The following is a 15558-nucleotide window of genomic DNA, read 5'->3' on the forward strand; positions in this document are numbered from 1 at the left end:
TACACATCTGCATACCTCAAAAAGCACTGAATAAATGAACTTCTGACCCCACAAAGCTGAAGACAACTTCCTGAGTCAGGGGGAGCCCTCAGTACTCTGCTTTAGGGTGCAGCCCTCCGGAGTGACCTTTAACCCTCTGGGTGCTATCTCCAGTTCATCCCTATTACACAACCATTTTCAAACAAATGACTTTCATACAAGAAAGAATTAAAATATTTTATTACAAGTAGGACTGATAAAAACTATCAGGGTCATTCTGAAATTCATGCAATCTGAAAAGATTCTTGAATCCGAATTTTATTGGACTCTAAGAAACTTATTTTATGTAATTTATATGAATTATGTTTTACAGCAAACTAGATCCATAACTATATTCAACATGTCTTGGGAGTTCCCGGCTGGCCTAGTGGTTAGGACTTGCGCTTTCATTGCTGTGTCCCAGGTTCAGTCTCTGGTTGGGGAACTGAGATCCTGCAAGCCACAAGACACAGTCAAAAGACCCCAAAAAATAACAAAAAAGAGTCTTTTTAGCCTGCAATGAGTATAAACATAGTATTTAGGGGGACTGAAAAAATTAACAATTAAAATAGCCAATACTTAACAGAGCTCATAATTCACCAATGCCATCCTAACACTTTTGAATATTATTTTAATCTTCATACCAACCTTATGAGGACAGTATTTCACTATTTCCATTTTGGGGAGACTGAGGCACAGAGGTCAATTAACTTATTCAAGAGCATGCAGTTCATAAGTGGCAAAGCTGGACTTCAGATCCCTACTCCCAGTCCTTGACCCTGAGCACTTAACAACACTCTTGAGCTTTTGTTTGAAAGAGGATTGCTCAGCTGAGCATATTATTTCAATAATTATTCCAAAATCTGTAAAATACAATGATAAATATCCTTGGCTTGTTTGGAAGGTGGATTAAAACAGCATCTTTGCTTTTTTGTAACATTATGTCAAGCTGATTTTAAACATTCCCTCTGGTTTATCCTTCACATGACATAGCCTTTACCTATCTCTCGCTCCCTCCACTCTTAAATAACTGTGTATTCTAACTGCAAACTCTTTGTTCGTCCCAATATTTCATGCTTACCTACTTGCATTCGTTTCCCAGGACACCTGCGATGTCCAACAGAATTACGGGCTTCGCAGGAATATTCTCCACTGTCCATTTTTGAAACAGTATTAAATTGCTATTCGTGGAAGAAAAAAATATATCTTTAAGCAATAACTCTATCAGTAGACTCCTAAAAGAACCTCATGTAATATATGTGCCTAGAAACAGTGAGCGTTTTGACCTCTTTGAGGCCTTTTCCTCTCTCTTCTCTACCCACTGTCCACATCCCTCTTCTTTCTGCATCTTTCAGCATGGTGGGATAGAAAGCTTTCTCTTGTGCATTCTCACTTTATGGAATCGTCAGTCCCAAGGACCAGGCTCCTTTAAAGATAGTCACCATGAACTCAAAGCCAAGGTTTATGTGTAAATAATAAGTTAGACTGAAACCAAAAATGATCTTCCAGCACATGATAACTGGGGATTCAAAGGAAGCCGCTGTCATCCATATGCTGGAGGCTGTTTTGCTCATTTCTCAGAAAATAACACATCTTGGCTCTACCCTGGTGCACCCCTTTGACATCACAGATATTTCAAGGGTTGGGGCTGAGGAAAGCGAATCTATATCATTTCAGACTCGCCTTGGGGCTTTTCATCACCTGCTTTGAGAAGAAATAAATTTGCGAAGTAAATATAGCCAAGTGTGAAAGCAGATTTTCTGCCCAGTTTCTCAGTGTAAAATCACTCGGACCTGCTGACTTAAGGCTGCTGACTCAGAAAGGGCCAGGGCGTCCTTCCTTATTGAGCAATCACACCCACTGACATGCTGATCCTTCAGTCACTTTACCGATATGCTTTATTAGTCACCAGAAGATCTAGGTTTTAAATGTTACTGTACACTTGCAGATTGAAGGGAGGAAAAGAAACATTATACTCTCTTAAAATTCATTAAAATTTTTATTACCATGCCTTCAAAACTTTCTCACAATGATTGTGGCAGTGATCCTGCACTGCTAAAAATGCAGCATTTTTAAACTGACACATTACTTTGAATGAAAAAAAAAGTTTCAGATTTAATGATCTTCTTTTACTCCCACCTCGACCCTAAAAAGTCAGAGATGAGACAGTAAAATACCTTTATTTGTAAATGTCATTAATTTGAAAGAGCTTTTTTTAAAAATAGGTTTCCATCAATATTCCTCAGAAAAGCTTTTTGATCCATCAATCAGGACTAAAGCTAAAGTATTAGATATTCAAGTCACAGAGTTTTTGATGAGCTAGTCATGGCAGAGTTTAACGACAGACATCCTAGCACATGCTGGCAATAGGCACTGTTCTCACATGGCTGGCACGGAGGTCAGGACATCCCCAAGTTTGATTTTTTTTAAAAAGTTTTTATTATAGTACAGGTGATTTACAATGTTGTGCTAGTCTCTAGTGTTCAATTATACATACATATAAATCTCTACCCTTTTTCAGAATCTTTTCCCTTATAGTTGATTACAAGATGTTGAATCCAGTTCCCTGTGCTATACATTAGGACCTTGTTGTTTATCTATTTGATGTATAGTAGCTTTGTATCTGCTGATCCCAAACTCCTAATTTATCCTTCCCTTTCCCCTTAGGTAACCATAAGGTCCCTTTCTATCTCTGTGAGTCTGTTTCTGTTATAAGTTCATTTGTATCGTGTTTTAGATTCCACATATAAATGATGTCATACAATATTTGTCTTTATTTCACTTAGTATGATAATCTCTAGGTCCATCCATGTTGTTGCAAATGGCATTATTTCACACACACGTATATGTACACACATCACATCTACTTTATCCATTCATCTGTTGATGGACATTTTGGTTGCTTCTACATTTTGATTACTGTAAACAGTGCTTTATAAACACTGAGGTGCATGTATCTTTTCAAATTAGCTTTCTCGGGAAAACTATATGCCCCATGACACTGCTGGGTCATATAGTAGCTCTATTTTTAGTTTGTTAAGGAATCTCCATACTGTTTTCCATAGTGAATGAACCAGTTTACATTTCCGCCAATGGTGTAGGAGAATTCCGTTTCCCAAGAGAGTTTTCATGCATTTAGTGTAAATGCATATAGTATAAATATGAGACTGCACGTGGTACCTTTCCAGGCTTGATCCGTCATCACGACCATCTTAGTCATGCCTCAGGCCCTTGGTGCCAAGCTCCGTGTGCCCAGCTCCCCAGTCCTCTGTTTTGTCTTCTCGTCCCCTATGGCGGCATTTCCCATCACTTCTCTGTGTGAGTGGCTCCATCCTTCCTGCTCCCCTTGCCTCTCTCTACTTAATAAGCAATGGTATCAGCCCTCTACTCACATTATTTTAGTTCTAATAATTTCTTTTTCCCAAATGCAAGACAGTTATTAGGCCAATGCTTAAAATGACCTTACCAGAGTTCCAGATTTTGGATTCATTGTGTATGAGCTGTTGATGATTTGGGAGCCAAGTTTTGGATTCTCTGACAAAGGGACGCCATTCTTAAACCATGTATATTCAGGAGCTGGGTTGCCTTCTTTGTCCTGACATCGCAGCTCTACCACAGTTCCACGCAGAGCAGAATTGGGCACTTCACATGATGGAACTGCCGGAGCCACTGAAGGTTGGACATCAAATGGCATTGGTTATTTACAAGCTGAAGAAGTATATTAACAGCCCGGTAAAGATGGACTTATTGGACATCTGTGATAGAGACTGGCTATTATTCAAGAGACCCACTTCCTTTCTTCACTAGCACACAGCCAGGCCACAGTTGCCAGACCCCTTGCAGCCAGATGGGGTCACATGCATGAGTTCTAGCCAATGGAATACATGCTATTCCCAGCCTTGACCTAGAAAACCTTCCTGTATGATTCTCCATTCCTTCCTTCTAAAATGGATCAGGAGCCTATGGTCCTTGCCCCTGCCCCCATCCGCCGCCCCCCCCATGTCCTTTGCCTGCCTTTTTTTTTGTAATTGAAGGAGAATTGCTCTACAATATTGGTTTGATTTTTGCCATGCATCAACACTGGGGCTTCCCTGGTGGCGCTAGTGGTGAAGAACTTGTCTGCCAATGCAGCAGAAGTTAGAGACACTGGTTCGATCCCTGAGTTGGGAAGATCCCCTGGAGGAGGACAAGGCAATCCACTCCAGTATTCTTGCCTGGAGAATCCCCTGGACAGAGGAGCTTGGTGGGCTACAGTCCATAGGGTTACAAAGAATTGGACATGACTGAAGTGACTTAGCACGCATGCATACATCAACACGAAATAGCCATAGGTATATATATGTTCCCTCCCTCTAGGTTGTTACAGAGCCCCAGTTTGAGTTACCTGAATCATACACTCTGCCTGCCTTTTGTCTGTGGAAAAAATTTAGTCAAAGAGTAAGTTTAACCAGAGAAGTGAGAAAATGGAGAAACAAAGGAAAACAGTCAAAAGAGACCAAATAACAACAGTTTAGTCATTAAGCATAGTCGAGGACCTTCATTCCTTCTGAAGGGCTATAGATAATATTCTGAGCCATAGCCTGTCTTATAGATACTGAAATCCCAGATGGAGAAGCTAACTCATGATGCCCAGACTGTAGCTGCCACAATTCTGAGAATTGGCCTCAAAGAAATGGAAACAAACTATCCTGGAACTGAAGATTGTACCTAAAACTATCAAGATGGTGTGGATCAGACTACCAATGACCAATCTCAAGATGACTGTCAGAGCTGACTGTGCTGTTTCTGCATGTAACACCCTCCTCTGTATATAAAAGCTCTTACCCCTTGATTGCTGGGGGGTGAGGGCAGTTGGGGTCTGGACAGGGCTGCCCCCTGCCCCTGTCCCCAGCATTGCCAATACCCAAAATAAAGCACACTTTTCTTTCCACCAGGGCTTCCCTTGTGACTCAGCTGGTAAAGAATCCACCTGCAATGCGGGAGACCTGGGTTCAATCCCTGGGTTGGGAAGATGCCCTGGAGAAGGGAAAGGCTACCCATTCCAGTATTCTGGCCTGGAGAAATCCATAGACTGTATAGTCCATGGGGTCGCAAAGAGTCAGACAAGACTGAACGACTTTCACTTCACGTCACTTCCTTTCCAGCAACCTGGCCTCTTGAATGGCTTTTGAGGGGTGAGCAGTGGGACCTGGGTTTGGTAATACTCCTACCCCTCCCACTACCAGCTAGGTGTCATGACCTATGGTGACCTCAGAAAGCTATGTATTGAAGATGTTAGTCTTGCATTAGCTTGGATCTCTACTGATTTGGAATCTCCCTGCAATGTGGGAGACCTGGGTTCCATCCCTGACTTTGGGAAGATCCCCTGGAGAAGGGAATGGCAACCCACACCAACCCAACCCACATTCTTGCTTGAAGAATTCCATGGACAGAGGAGCTTGACAGGATATAGTCCATGGAGACGCAAAGACTATTATTATCTATTATTTATCTATTATCTATCTATCTATATTACCTATTATCTGTCTATTATCTATTACAACTATTATCTCTGTCCCCAACCATTTAGACTTGACTTACATGAGGGAAGAAACTTCTATCATGTAAGCCACTCACTGAGAGTTCAAGGCTTACCTGTTACAATAGAAAGCACAACATTAGCTACTACAACAATTATTCTTTTTTAGATAAACAATCTCTACTTTCCCTCTCACCAATGGTTTTAATGTATTATTATCAACTATATTCAAAGTCAAAGCTGAGAATATTTTCAGGACCAGTATTCAAACAAAAATCCTTTTCAGGCCAAGAAAGAAAATACCTGTGTTAGTGTTATTCTAGGGTTCTATCCTATTCCTGGATTTACGGAAAGTCTGGTTTAAAGTCAAGTCAAATTTGTAAAGTAAACCAGACGTTTCTTAAATCCAGGAAAACCCAGAGCTGTCTGTGTAGGCAGAATTCAACATGGTCCCCCAAGTTCCCAGGCCCTGGTCTGTATACACTTTCTCTCAGTTATTCAACCAAACACAAATGTAGGTCCTACTCTGAAGGGGTCTTAGAGTTGTAATTAAGGTTTCAAATCTGTCTTTAAGGGAAGGGAGATTGCATAGATGGTTCTGCCCTAAGCACATGACCTCTTGATTTTTTAAATTAGTTTTTATTGGGGCACAGTTGCTTTATAATGTTGTGTCAGTTTCTACTGTTCAGCAAAGTGAGTCAGCTATCAGTTCAGTTCAGTCGCTCAGTCATGTCCGACTCTTTGCGACCCCATGGACTGCAGCACCCCACGCTTCCCTGCCCTTCACTACCTCACAGAGTTGCTCAAACTCATGTCCATTGAGTGACTGATGCCATCCAACCATCTCATCCTCTGTAGCCTCCTTCTCCTCCTGCCCTCAATTTGCCAAACATCAGGCTCTTTTCCAATGGGTCAGTTCTTAAATCAGCTATGTATATATACATATATCCCCTATTTTTCAGATTTCCTTCCCTTTAGGTCATCACAGAGCACTGAGCAGAGTTCCCTGAGCTACGCAGTAGGTTCTCATTCATTATTTTCAATTTCTTTCTTTTTCACTTGTGCTTTGCAGCATGTGGGATCTTAGTTCCCCAATCAGGGATGGAACCGTTGCTCCCTGTGGTGAAGTGCAGCGTCTTAACCACTAGACCACCAGGGACCAGTCCCACATGATCTCTTTGAAAAAGCAGTTTTCTCTGGTTAGTCCCAGAAGGGAAATCAGACATTCAAACACAAGAAGGAGTCCATGCTTTTGTTAGGTTGTAGATGGACAGGCCAAGGAATGTGGCGGCTGTAGAACTGAGTGTGGCCCCAGCTGACAGCCAGCATGGAATGGGGACTTCAGTTCTACAACTATGTGTTCACCAACCAGGTGGTTTAGTGACTCTGCAGTGTCCGACTCTTTGTGACCCCACACTGTAGCCTGTCAGGCTCCTCTGTCCATGGGATTTTCCACACAAGAATACTGGAGTGGGTTGCCATTTCCTTCTCCAGGGGATCTTCCCCACCCAGGGATTGAACCTGGGTCTCCTGCATTGCAGGCGGATTCTTTACCAACTGAACTACCAGGGAAGCCCAATCATAAGGAAGTGAAATCTGCCAATGAGCATGAACGAGGTTGGCAGCAGAGTTTTCTTCAGAACCTCCAGTCAAGAATTGAGCCCAGCTGACTCCTTGATTTCAGCCTTGTGATAGATACCCTGGGTAGACAACCCAGCCATGGTGCTAGGCTTCTGATCTACAGAACCTTGAGCTAATAAACAGGTGGGTTTTAAAAAATGTTTGTATTTACTTATTTGGCTGAGCTGAGTCTTAGTTGTAGCATGTGGGATCTTTAATCTTCATTACGGCATACAAACTCTTAATTGCAGCATGTGGGATCTAGTACCCTGACTAGGGCCCCCTGCATTGGGAGCATGGAGTCTTAGTGACTGGAATACCAGGGAAGTCCCAGATGGGTGGTATTTTAAACTGCTAAGTTTGTAATCATTTATTATGTAGCAACAGAAGACTAATACACCAGCTGAATCTCCTGCAAGATTTTCTGAATTAAATTTCTTCTGTAACAGTACATCATTAGTATTTTAGAAACAGCCTACATATAATAGAAAAAGGAAGAGGAGTTACTTTATTCTCTTTGCTTGACAGTTTATAGTGACATCTAAGAGAAGAATGGATCAGTTCCTCCACCGGTGATCATCATGGGCAGTTACTGTCTATCAGTGCATCTTAGAGTAACTAATTGTACTGGCTTTGCATTTAACCTTATCAGGATCCAAATATTGGTCCAGACACTAGTTGTGCAGCCCTGGAAAATCACTTAACATCTATATATTCATCCATAAAAAACAGGTTGTCCGTGGTAAAATTACACACTTGAAAGAGCCTAACACATACTAGCTGCACAATAAATGCTAATTTCTTTTCTTACCAGAATAACTTCTATACTTCCCCAGCCTATAGTTTCTAAAAAGTCTATTTTATTGAAGTATACTTGATTTACAATGTTGTGTTAATTTCTGCTGTGCAGCAAAGTGATTCAGATACATATACATATAATCACTGTTTTTCATATTATTTTCCAATATGGTTTATCACAGAGGACTGAATATAGCTCCCTGAGCTATAGAGTAGGACCTTGTTCATTAGATATATGATAGTTTGCATTTGCTAACTCCAATACATTTTTGTTTTATTGGTTTTCTATCATCTCACTTGAGACTATTTTATATAATAAGAGAATCACTACATATGCTGAAAGTGACTGAAAAATAAACTCTTGAGGAAAATGCTTCTATGTACAGTGTAGGATCCCCTGGAGAGGGAAATGGCAAACTGCTCCAGTGTTCTTGCCTGAAAAATCCCATGGACAGAGGAGCCTGGTGGGCTACAGTCCATGGGGTGACAAAGAGTCAGACACAACTGATCACGCATGCACACAGTGTAGGATCATTAAGATTTACCCCAGTCTTAACTGGAAAGAGACTTTGTCACAATGAAGTAGTAATAGTAAAATGTCAGCAGCCAGTGAGGTGAAGAGGCTGCTACCGGGAAGGTGGTGCTGGAGGTCCACCTTTATAACTTTACTCCCTGGGGCCCTGAGTTGCCTCACTGCTCTGGAGCTGGGTGAGGGGATGAGGGCGGGAACAGTAACCACACACACACAAGCACATCACCTAATACTTCTAGAGTGACCGTATCCTCTTCCAGGTTTTGACCTTGTTCCGAAGGGGCACTAACTTCACAACGATATTTCCCAGCATCATTTCTTGTAACATTTTTGATCCGTATGCTGAAATCTATCATCTCAGCTCGATCCTTAAAATCACCTTTTAGAAAAAGAAGACAATGATGTTAATAATGAGGCAATAACTTTCTATACACTACCTTCTTCTAATCACTTTGTTCAGTAATCACTGCATTTATTTTCCTATTAATAAACTCAATTTAAAACCTTAAAAATTGTTTATGAGTGCTGCTATTTCTAATTTCTTTTCTTTTTTTTTTTTTTTAGAATCTTATACTGTCACAAAAGAACACTCAGTTCTAACCACTGGATTATTTTGAACTAAATCCCAGCATCATTGCATTGTATCTATCATTATCAACACTTTAAAAGCTCACTACATATAAAACAAGAAGATCAGGGAGTATAAAGAAATGTGCAACAAAATATTTTATACAGAAAACACTGGATAAAGGTGGTCATATTTACCTTCCCCTAAGTGCCAACCAGGAGTTGGTGACGGACAGGGAGGCCTGGCATGCTGCAATTCATGGGGTCGCAAAGAGTCGGACATGACTGAGCGACTGATCTGATCTGAAGTGCCAACCCCCTAAGCTTCTCAGTGATGACCTAGCTTTCTGGATCACCCGGAAATAGGGTAAGTTATTACTAAAATTGAGCAGCGACCCTCCATCCCAACCCCACACCATCTTTTCTTCCATTCTGTCAAGAATTTAATCTACCGGACTAGCAAAAACAACTGTTATCTTACATCCTCTAGGAGTGAGATGAAAAATGAGCAGTCCAGAGCCTCCATGGAGTTCACCCACTTCTATTCTGTCCTCTGTTTTTGCTGTTCTGTTTTGGGTCTTGGTTTCTCCTGGTTTCACATCACACTTGGAGAAAGCAATGGCAGCCCACTCCAGTACTCTTGCCTGGAAAATCCCATGGACAGAGGAGCCTGGTAGGCTACAGTCCATGGGGTCCCAAAGAGTCAGACACGACTGAGTGACTTCACTTTCACTCTGCTGGTTTCACATCACACTTACAGAAACACATTCTCAGTCACTAACCACGTCCTGTTCTCGTTGGTGAATCAAAGGGTCTGGGGTATGTGGCGCTCTCTTTCTCTCACCTCATTGAGTCTCCAACTTCTTACCTTGAAGAGCCTGTTGATAGTAGACAAAGGAAACACCACGCCCCAATTTCTTCCACTCCAATCTGGAGGAAACGGTCTTCTTTGGGTATTTACAGGCTAAAATAGCCTCTAGAAACAATAACAAAAAATATTTGTTTTCTAACTGTTCCTCTGAGATTATATTTTACTTAATAGATTTTAAACAGCCTTATTCTTTTATCCACTCATTAATTCATTTATTCATAAATTTCCTCATCAGGTACCAAGCTGGCTTAATTTAAAGATGAAGGGAAAGCTCTGAAATTCTTTAGCAAAATAATTTTGTGTCACTACCCTACTTTTGCTAGTTCTTGAGCCTCAGTTCCCATCTGTAAAATAAGACAGTACCTCATAGAGTTGTTGAGTCTTCATATACAAATGGGCTTCCCTGGTGGCTCACACAGTAAAGAATCCTCCTGCAATGCAGGAGGCCTGGGTTCGATCCCTGAGTTTCAGAAGATTCCCCAGAGAAGGGAAAGGCTACCCACTCCAGTATTTCTGCCTAGACAATTCCATGGACAGAGGAGTCTCACGGGCTACAGTTCACCGGGTCGCAAAGAGTCAGACAACTGAGCAACATGTTTTCACTAATACAATAATAGATGCAAAGCACACAGGCCTGGATGTAGTAAGTCCTTTACAGAAAGGGCTATGATTAATTAACTCTTTCTCTCCCATCTTGGTCTTCAAAGAGTTTAGAGCCCAGGAGATGAGGCAAATAAGATGATGGAGTTCCGGTGATGAGTGCCAGGATAGAGGTCAGTAGTAGATGCTTCACACCTATTGCCTGAGAAAGGCACATATGGCCCAGGCCAGGTCACGGTATGGAGCTTCAGATGGCCCCTCAGCACGCTACCTTCTCACCCAGCACCCTTTGATAGTCTTCTCTGTGAGTACATGAATACCAACCCAACATGGTCTCCAAATAAATCCACCTCACCTTCACCTCAATCCAGAAAAAATATAAAAAGACTTAATCCAGGCCTCAGGTCTAACCGCCTCAATGTAGCTCCCCAGGGTCACATTACCACAGGGAATTTACTGCACTTACGTCATAAAGGAATTCCAGGAACTACCGAAGGCGCCCTCTCTTTTAGCTGTCCGAACAAGACGACAGGGAGGAAAAAACCAGTGCCCGCCTACCAACTGCTTCAAGTTGCCAAATGGAAACCTCTAGTCCTGTGCATTTTTAAAGGATGTTTCAACCAGGCTCTCCAGAGTGTCAACTTCATAATTCTTTTTGTTTTTTTTTTTTAATTTTTATTTTACATTGGGATATAGCTTACCATATTGTGTTAGTTTCAGGCACACACAAAGCGATTCAGTTACACATGTATATGTATCTATTCTTTTTCAGATTCTTTTCCCATATAGGTCATTACAAAGTATTAAGCAGCATTCTCCTCAATTTCTTATTTCTGAAACTTTTTTCCTTCACAGTATATTATAGTTTGACCTAAAAAACACTATATTTAACTAGAAGAGAAACTATACTAAAAAATCCTTTCTATATCTCTGATACCATTAAAAATTATTTCAAGATGTTAAATGATATGATAGATTAAAAAAGCATACTTGTATTTACATGACATATTCTATTAAAAATATACAAATAGATATGAACAAAAAACCTACATGAATATGTATGAAAATATTAACCCAGCAATGAGACAGAAGTATGATTTTTCTGTTAAATGTAGTTTCTACATTTTTTCTTGTTCCACACACATTGCTAGAAACATAGAAATAGAATAACAGGTCATGGCAAATAAAAAGTAGGACAGAGAAAATAAAGAGGAGAAAACAATCTGAAAGATGTGTTTAAGGATGTCTACAGTTTTAAAAGCAGGTTTTATATCACAAACAGACATCACTTTAGAGACATGTTTACAACCACGCTACACAGACGAATGTGTGCCGAGGGACTTGTCTGAGGAAACACAGCTCTGTTCTGTTGATTAAGGAGAATGGGCGGTGGCCTTCCGGAGTCTTGAGTTTTAGATAGGTTTCCTTCCCGTATTTTGTTGAGTTTCCAACAATTAAACACACACCCACATTCATTTTTAGCACACACTCCTAGGTCTTAGGAATACGTTTATACTCAAATAATCACATTGTTTCACGTATCTAACTGGACACACACACACCCCTTTTGGTGAGTTCTTCCTGATTTCTATATTCATTACTCTATGAAAAACCTCTGTAGAAATTATGTTAAATAGTGTAACCAAGTTTTCTTAAGTGCAGTAACTCTATTCCAGCTTCAATCACATTGACCATATAAAATATGGAGAAATGGAATTTGTCCAAAGTATACTGAGTACTTGCTTCCCAGGTGGCTCAGTGGTAAAGAATCCGCCTGCCAATGCAGGAGATACAGGTTTGATGCCTGGTTTGGGAAGATCCTCTGGAGAAGGAAAAGGCAACCCATTCCAGTATTCTTGCTGGGAAATTCCATGGACAAAAGGTGGGCTACAGTCCACGGGGTCGCAAAAGAGTCAGACAGGACTTAGCAACTAAGGAACAACAATATTGAATACTTACTGTGTGTCTGCCATTGTTCTTGAGCTATAGCAGTGAAATCAAAGATCCCTGCCCTTTGGGATCTTACAATTTGCAGGGGGTCAGACACACAACAAACATCACAAAGTGAGTTATACAGTACATGAAGAGGTCATTAGTGCTACGTAAATAGGGTAGATCAAAGTCCGGGGAGTTTGGGAATGCTGGGGGAAGGGAATGTAATTTTTAAATAAATACAGTAGTAAGAGCTTGCCTCATTTAGAAGGTGATATTTGACCAAAGACTTAAAAGAGGGAATTTGGATTTTTCAACTCCCTAGAATCTGAATTTCACCTTGTGGTTCTTCGGGAGTGTTACAAGCATGGAAACACTTTGACCTCCAAGGCTGTGAGAAACAGTACATCTGCTAGAAGCATGGGGCCAACATCTGAGGATAAAGAACTCAATGGACTTAGAAGCTATAGTTTTTCCTGAAGTCATGTATGGATGTGAGACTGGACCATAAAGAAAGCTGAGCGTCGAAGAATTGATGCTTTTGAACTGTGGTGCTGGAGATGACTCTTGAAAGTTCCTTGGACTGAAAGGAGATCAAACCAGTCAATCCTAAAGGAAATCAGTCCTGAATATTCATTGGAAGGACTGATGCTGAAGCTCCAATACTTTGACCACCTGATGCGAAGAGCTGACTCACTAGAAAAGACTCTGATGTTGGGAAAGATTGAAGGCAGGAGGAGAAAGGGACGACAGAGGATGAGATGGTTGGACGGCATCACCGACTTGATGGACAGGAGTCTGAGCAAGTTCCAGGAGCTGGTGTGGACAGGGAGGCCTGGTGTGCTGCAGTCCATGGGGTCTCAAAGAATCAGACACGACTGAGTGACTGAACTGAACTGAGCTAGACTTAGAAGCTAACTACTGCAAACTTTCTTCTCTCTTTTCAGCCAAAATTCAACTCACGACCAGCATGCTCTTCTTTCTGTATATAGCCCTCGGGCTCATTATGCCATATTATGTGCTCAGTTGCTTGGTCGTGTCCAGCTCTTTGCAACTCCATGGACTGTAGCCCACCAGACAACTCTGTCCATAGCATTTTCCAGGCAAGAATGCTGGAGTGGCTTGCCATCTCCTACTCTAGGGGATCTTCCCCACCCAGAGATCGAACCCACATCTCTTATGTCTTCTGCATTGGCAGATGGAGGCTTTACAACTAGCGCCACATGGGAAACCCAAGATGTCATAATATAGTAGTTTAAGGCACAGGCTTTGGAATCAGACCTTTGCCATAAACTAGATGTGTTGCTACTGGGCAAATTATTTAACTTTTTATAAAAAGATATAGTTGTGTTCATATCTGTAAAATGAGAAGAGCAATATTATTCATCTTGCAAAGCTGTCATAGAGATTAAATGAGATAATATATTTACACATTTGGGTGCATATGGTCCATGCTCCATAAATGGTCATTATTCCTTTCATTCATGAGGTACTTCTCTTACTTACAGTTGTAAGCTTGCCCTGGCATGACAAAAATCCATACTTAACACCATCATATATTTGCTACCAAATTACTCAGATTTGAACTGAAGTGTTACCTGTGTTTGAGACAGCAAAGAAAATAATGTAGATATAAATCATACTTTTCCCAAACAAGGCATATTGAAATATAAAAATGCACCAAGTTTTTCTATTAAGATGATTATTACATTGCCAAAAATACCTGTGTTGGTTTGGATTGAGAAAAGGTAATTCTTTGTTTGGAAAAGGCATTCTTTTCAACATGTAGCAAAATAATCATTTTTAGGAATCACACAGAATCATTGTGAATATTCATTTTTCTAGTTGCTGTATTGTCGACTATTGTTTGATTTTCACTTCTATGCTCAAGTTAGAAATCATCAAAATCTTACATAATGCAAGAATAGAATTGGTACTACCAAAGTAATTCTGACAAATTGCCATAAATTACTTCTGTGGAGAAAAGCATGCTATTAAATTCTGACTTACAGTTGAACACTCTCTGCATAAGGCTGCTCATATATGAGCATTACATATATGTCTTTTAAGACATGCCTCAAAAGAGAGATCACACATTTGAAACCAGTTTCTTAAATGTTTATCATGTAAAGAAGTATCACACTTAAGGAATAGTAATTTTTCAGGTTGCCCAGCATTATTAATGTGTTCTAGGTAAAAAGATCCTTCAGAAAAGTAGTAGAGAGTCAAAACTAAAGTAAATTTATAAAAACTCCTATAATTCTTTTTGGACAAGAAAGCTTGGCGTGCTACAGTCCATGGGGTCGCAAAGAGTCAAACACAACTGAGCAACTGAACAGCAATAATTGTTTTTGTTGTTGTTATTGGATCCTTAGGGGCTTCCCTGGTGACCCAGTGGCAAAGAATCCACCTGCCAATGCAAGAGATGTGGTGGATCCGATCTCTGGGTAAGGAAGATCCCCTGGAGAAGGAAACAGCAAACCCCTCCAGTATTCTTGCCTGGGGAATCCCACAGACAAAGGAGCTTGGCGAACTAATCCATGGGTCAAAAAGAGTCAGACATGACTGAAGTGACTGAGCATGTACACATTAGATCCTTAAAGTTTAAAAAAAAATTGTTATAAAATACACATAACTTAAAATTTACCTTAATGATTTTTACTGTACAGTTCAATAGTGTTCAATATATTCACATTGATGTGTAAGCAATCTCCAGAACTCTTTTATCTTGTAAAATTGAAACTTTATATCTGTTAAATACCAACTCCTCCCTTATAAATATTTTAAGAAGCTAAAATAAATTTTAAAAATGATATCCTTAATAGGTTATATTAATGTTATCTTTTCATACTGTTCATGGCAAATAGATGGGGAAACAGTGGAAACAGTGGCTGACTATTTTTCTGGGCTCCAAAATCACTGCAGATGGTGACTGCAGCCATGAAATTAAAAGACGCTTACTCCTTGGAAGGAAAGTTATCACCAACCTAGACAGCATATTCAAAAGCAGAGACGTTACTTTGTCAACAAAGGTCTGTCTAATCAAGGCTATGGTTTTTTCAGTGGTCATGTATGGATGTGAGAGTTGGACTGTGAAGAAAG

General features: G+C 40.5%; 1 protein-coding gene across 1 annotated transcript in view; it reads right to left on the bottom strand.

The window, feature by feature from the left end:
• The window catches only part of JAM2 (junctional adhesion molecule 2), a gene marked incomplete at its 5' end in the record, with an annotated part of 83476 nt that overhangs the window by 12576 nt on the left and 55342 nt on the right, over window positions 1-15558 (bottom strand). Inside the window, 4 exons of the mRNA XM_010838470.1 lie at window positions 1100-1199; window positions 3485-3687; window positions 8713-8865; window positions 9922-10029. Of these exons, the coding sequence (XP_010836772.1) occupies window positions 1100-1199; window positions 3485-3687; window positions 8713-8865; window positions 9922-10029 (564 nt within the window). The remainder of the gene's footprint in view (window positions 1-1099; window positions 1200-3484; window positions 3688-8712; window positions 8866-9921; window positions 10030-15558) is intronic.

This window comes from Bison bison, unplaced genomic scaffold (assembly GCF_000754665.1).
Source record: "Bison bison bison isolate TAMUID 2011002044 unplaced genomic scaffold, Bison_UMD1.0 scf7180017864094, whole genome shotgun sequence".
In the NCBI taxonomy this organism is placed as follows: Eukaryota; Metazoa; Chordata; class Mammalia; order Artiodactyla; family Bovidae; genus Bison; species Bison bison.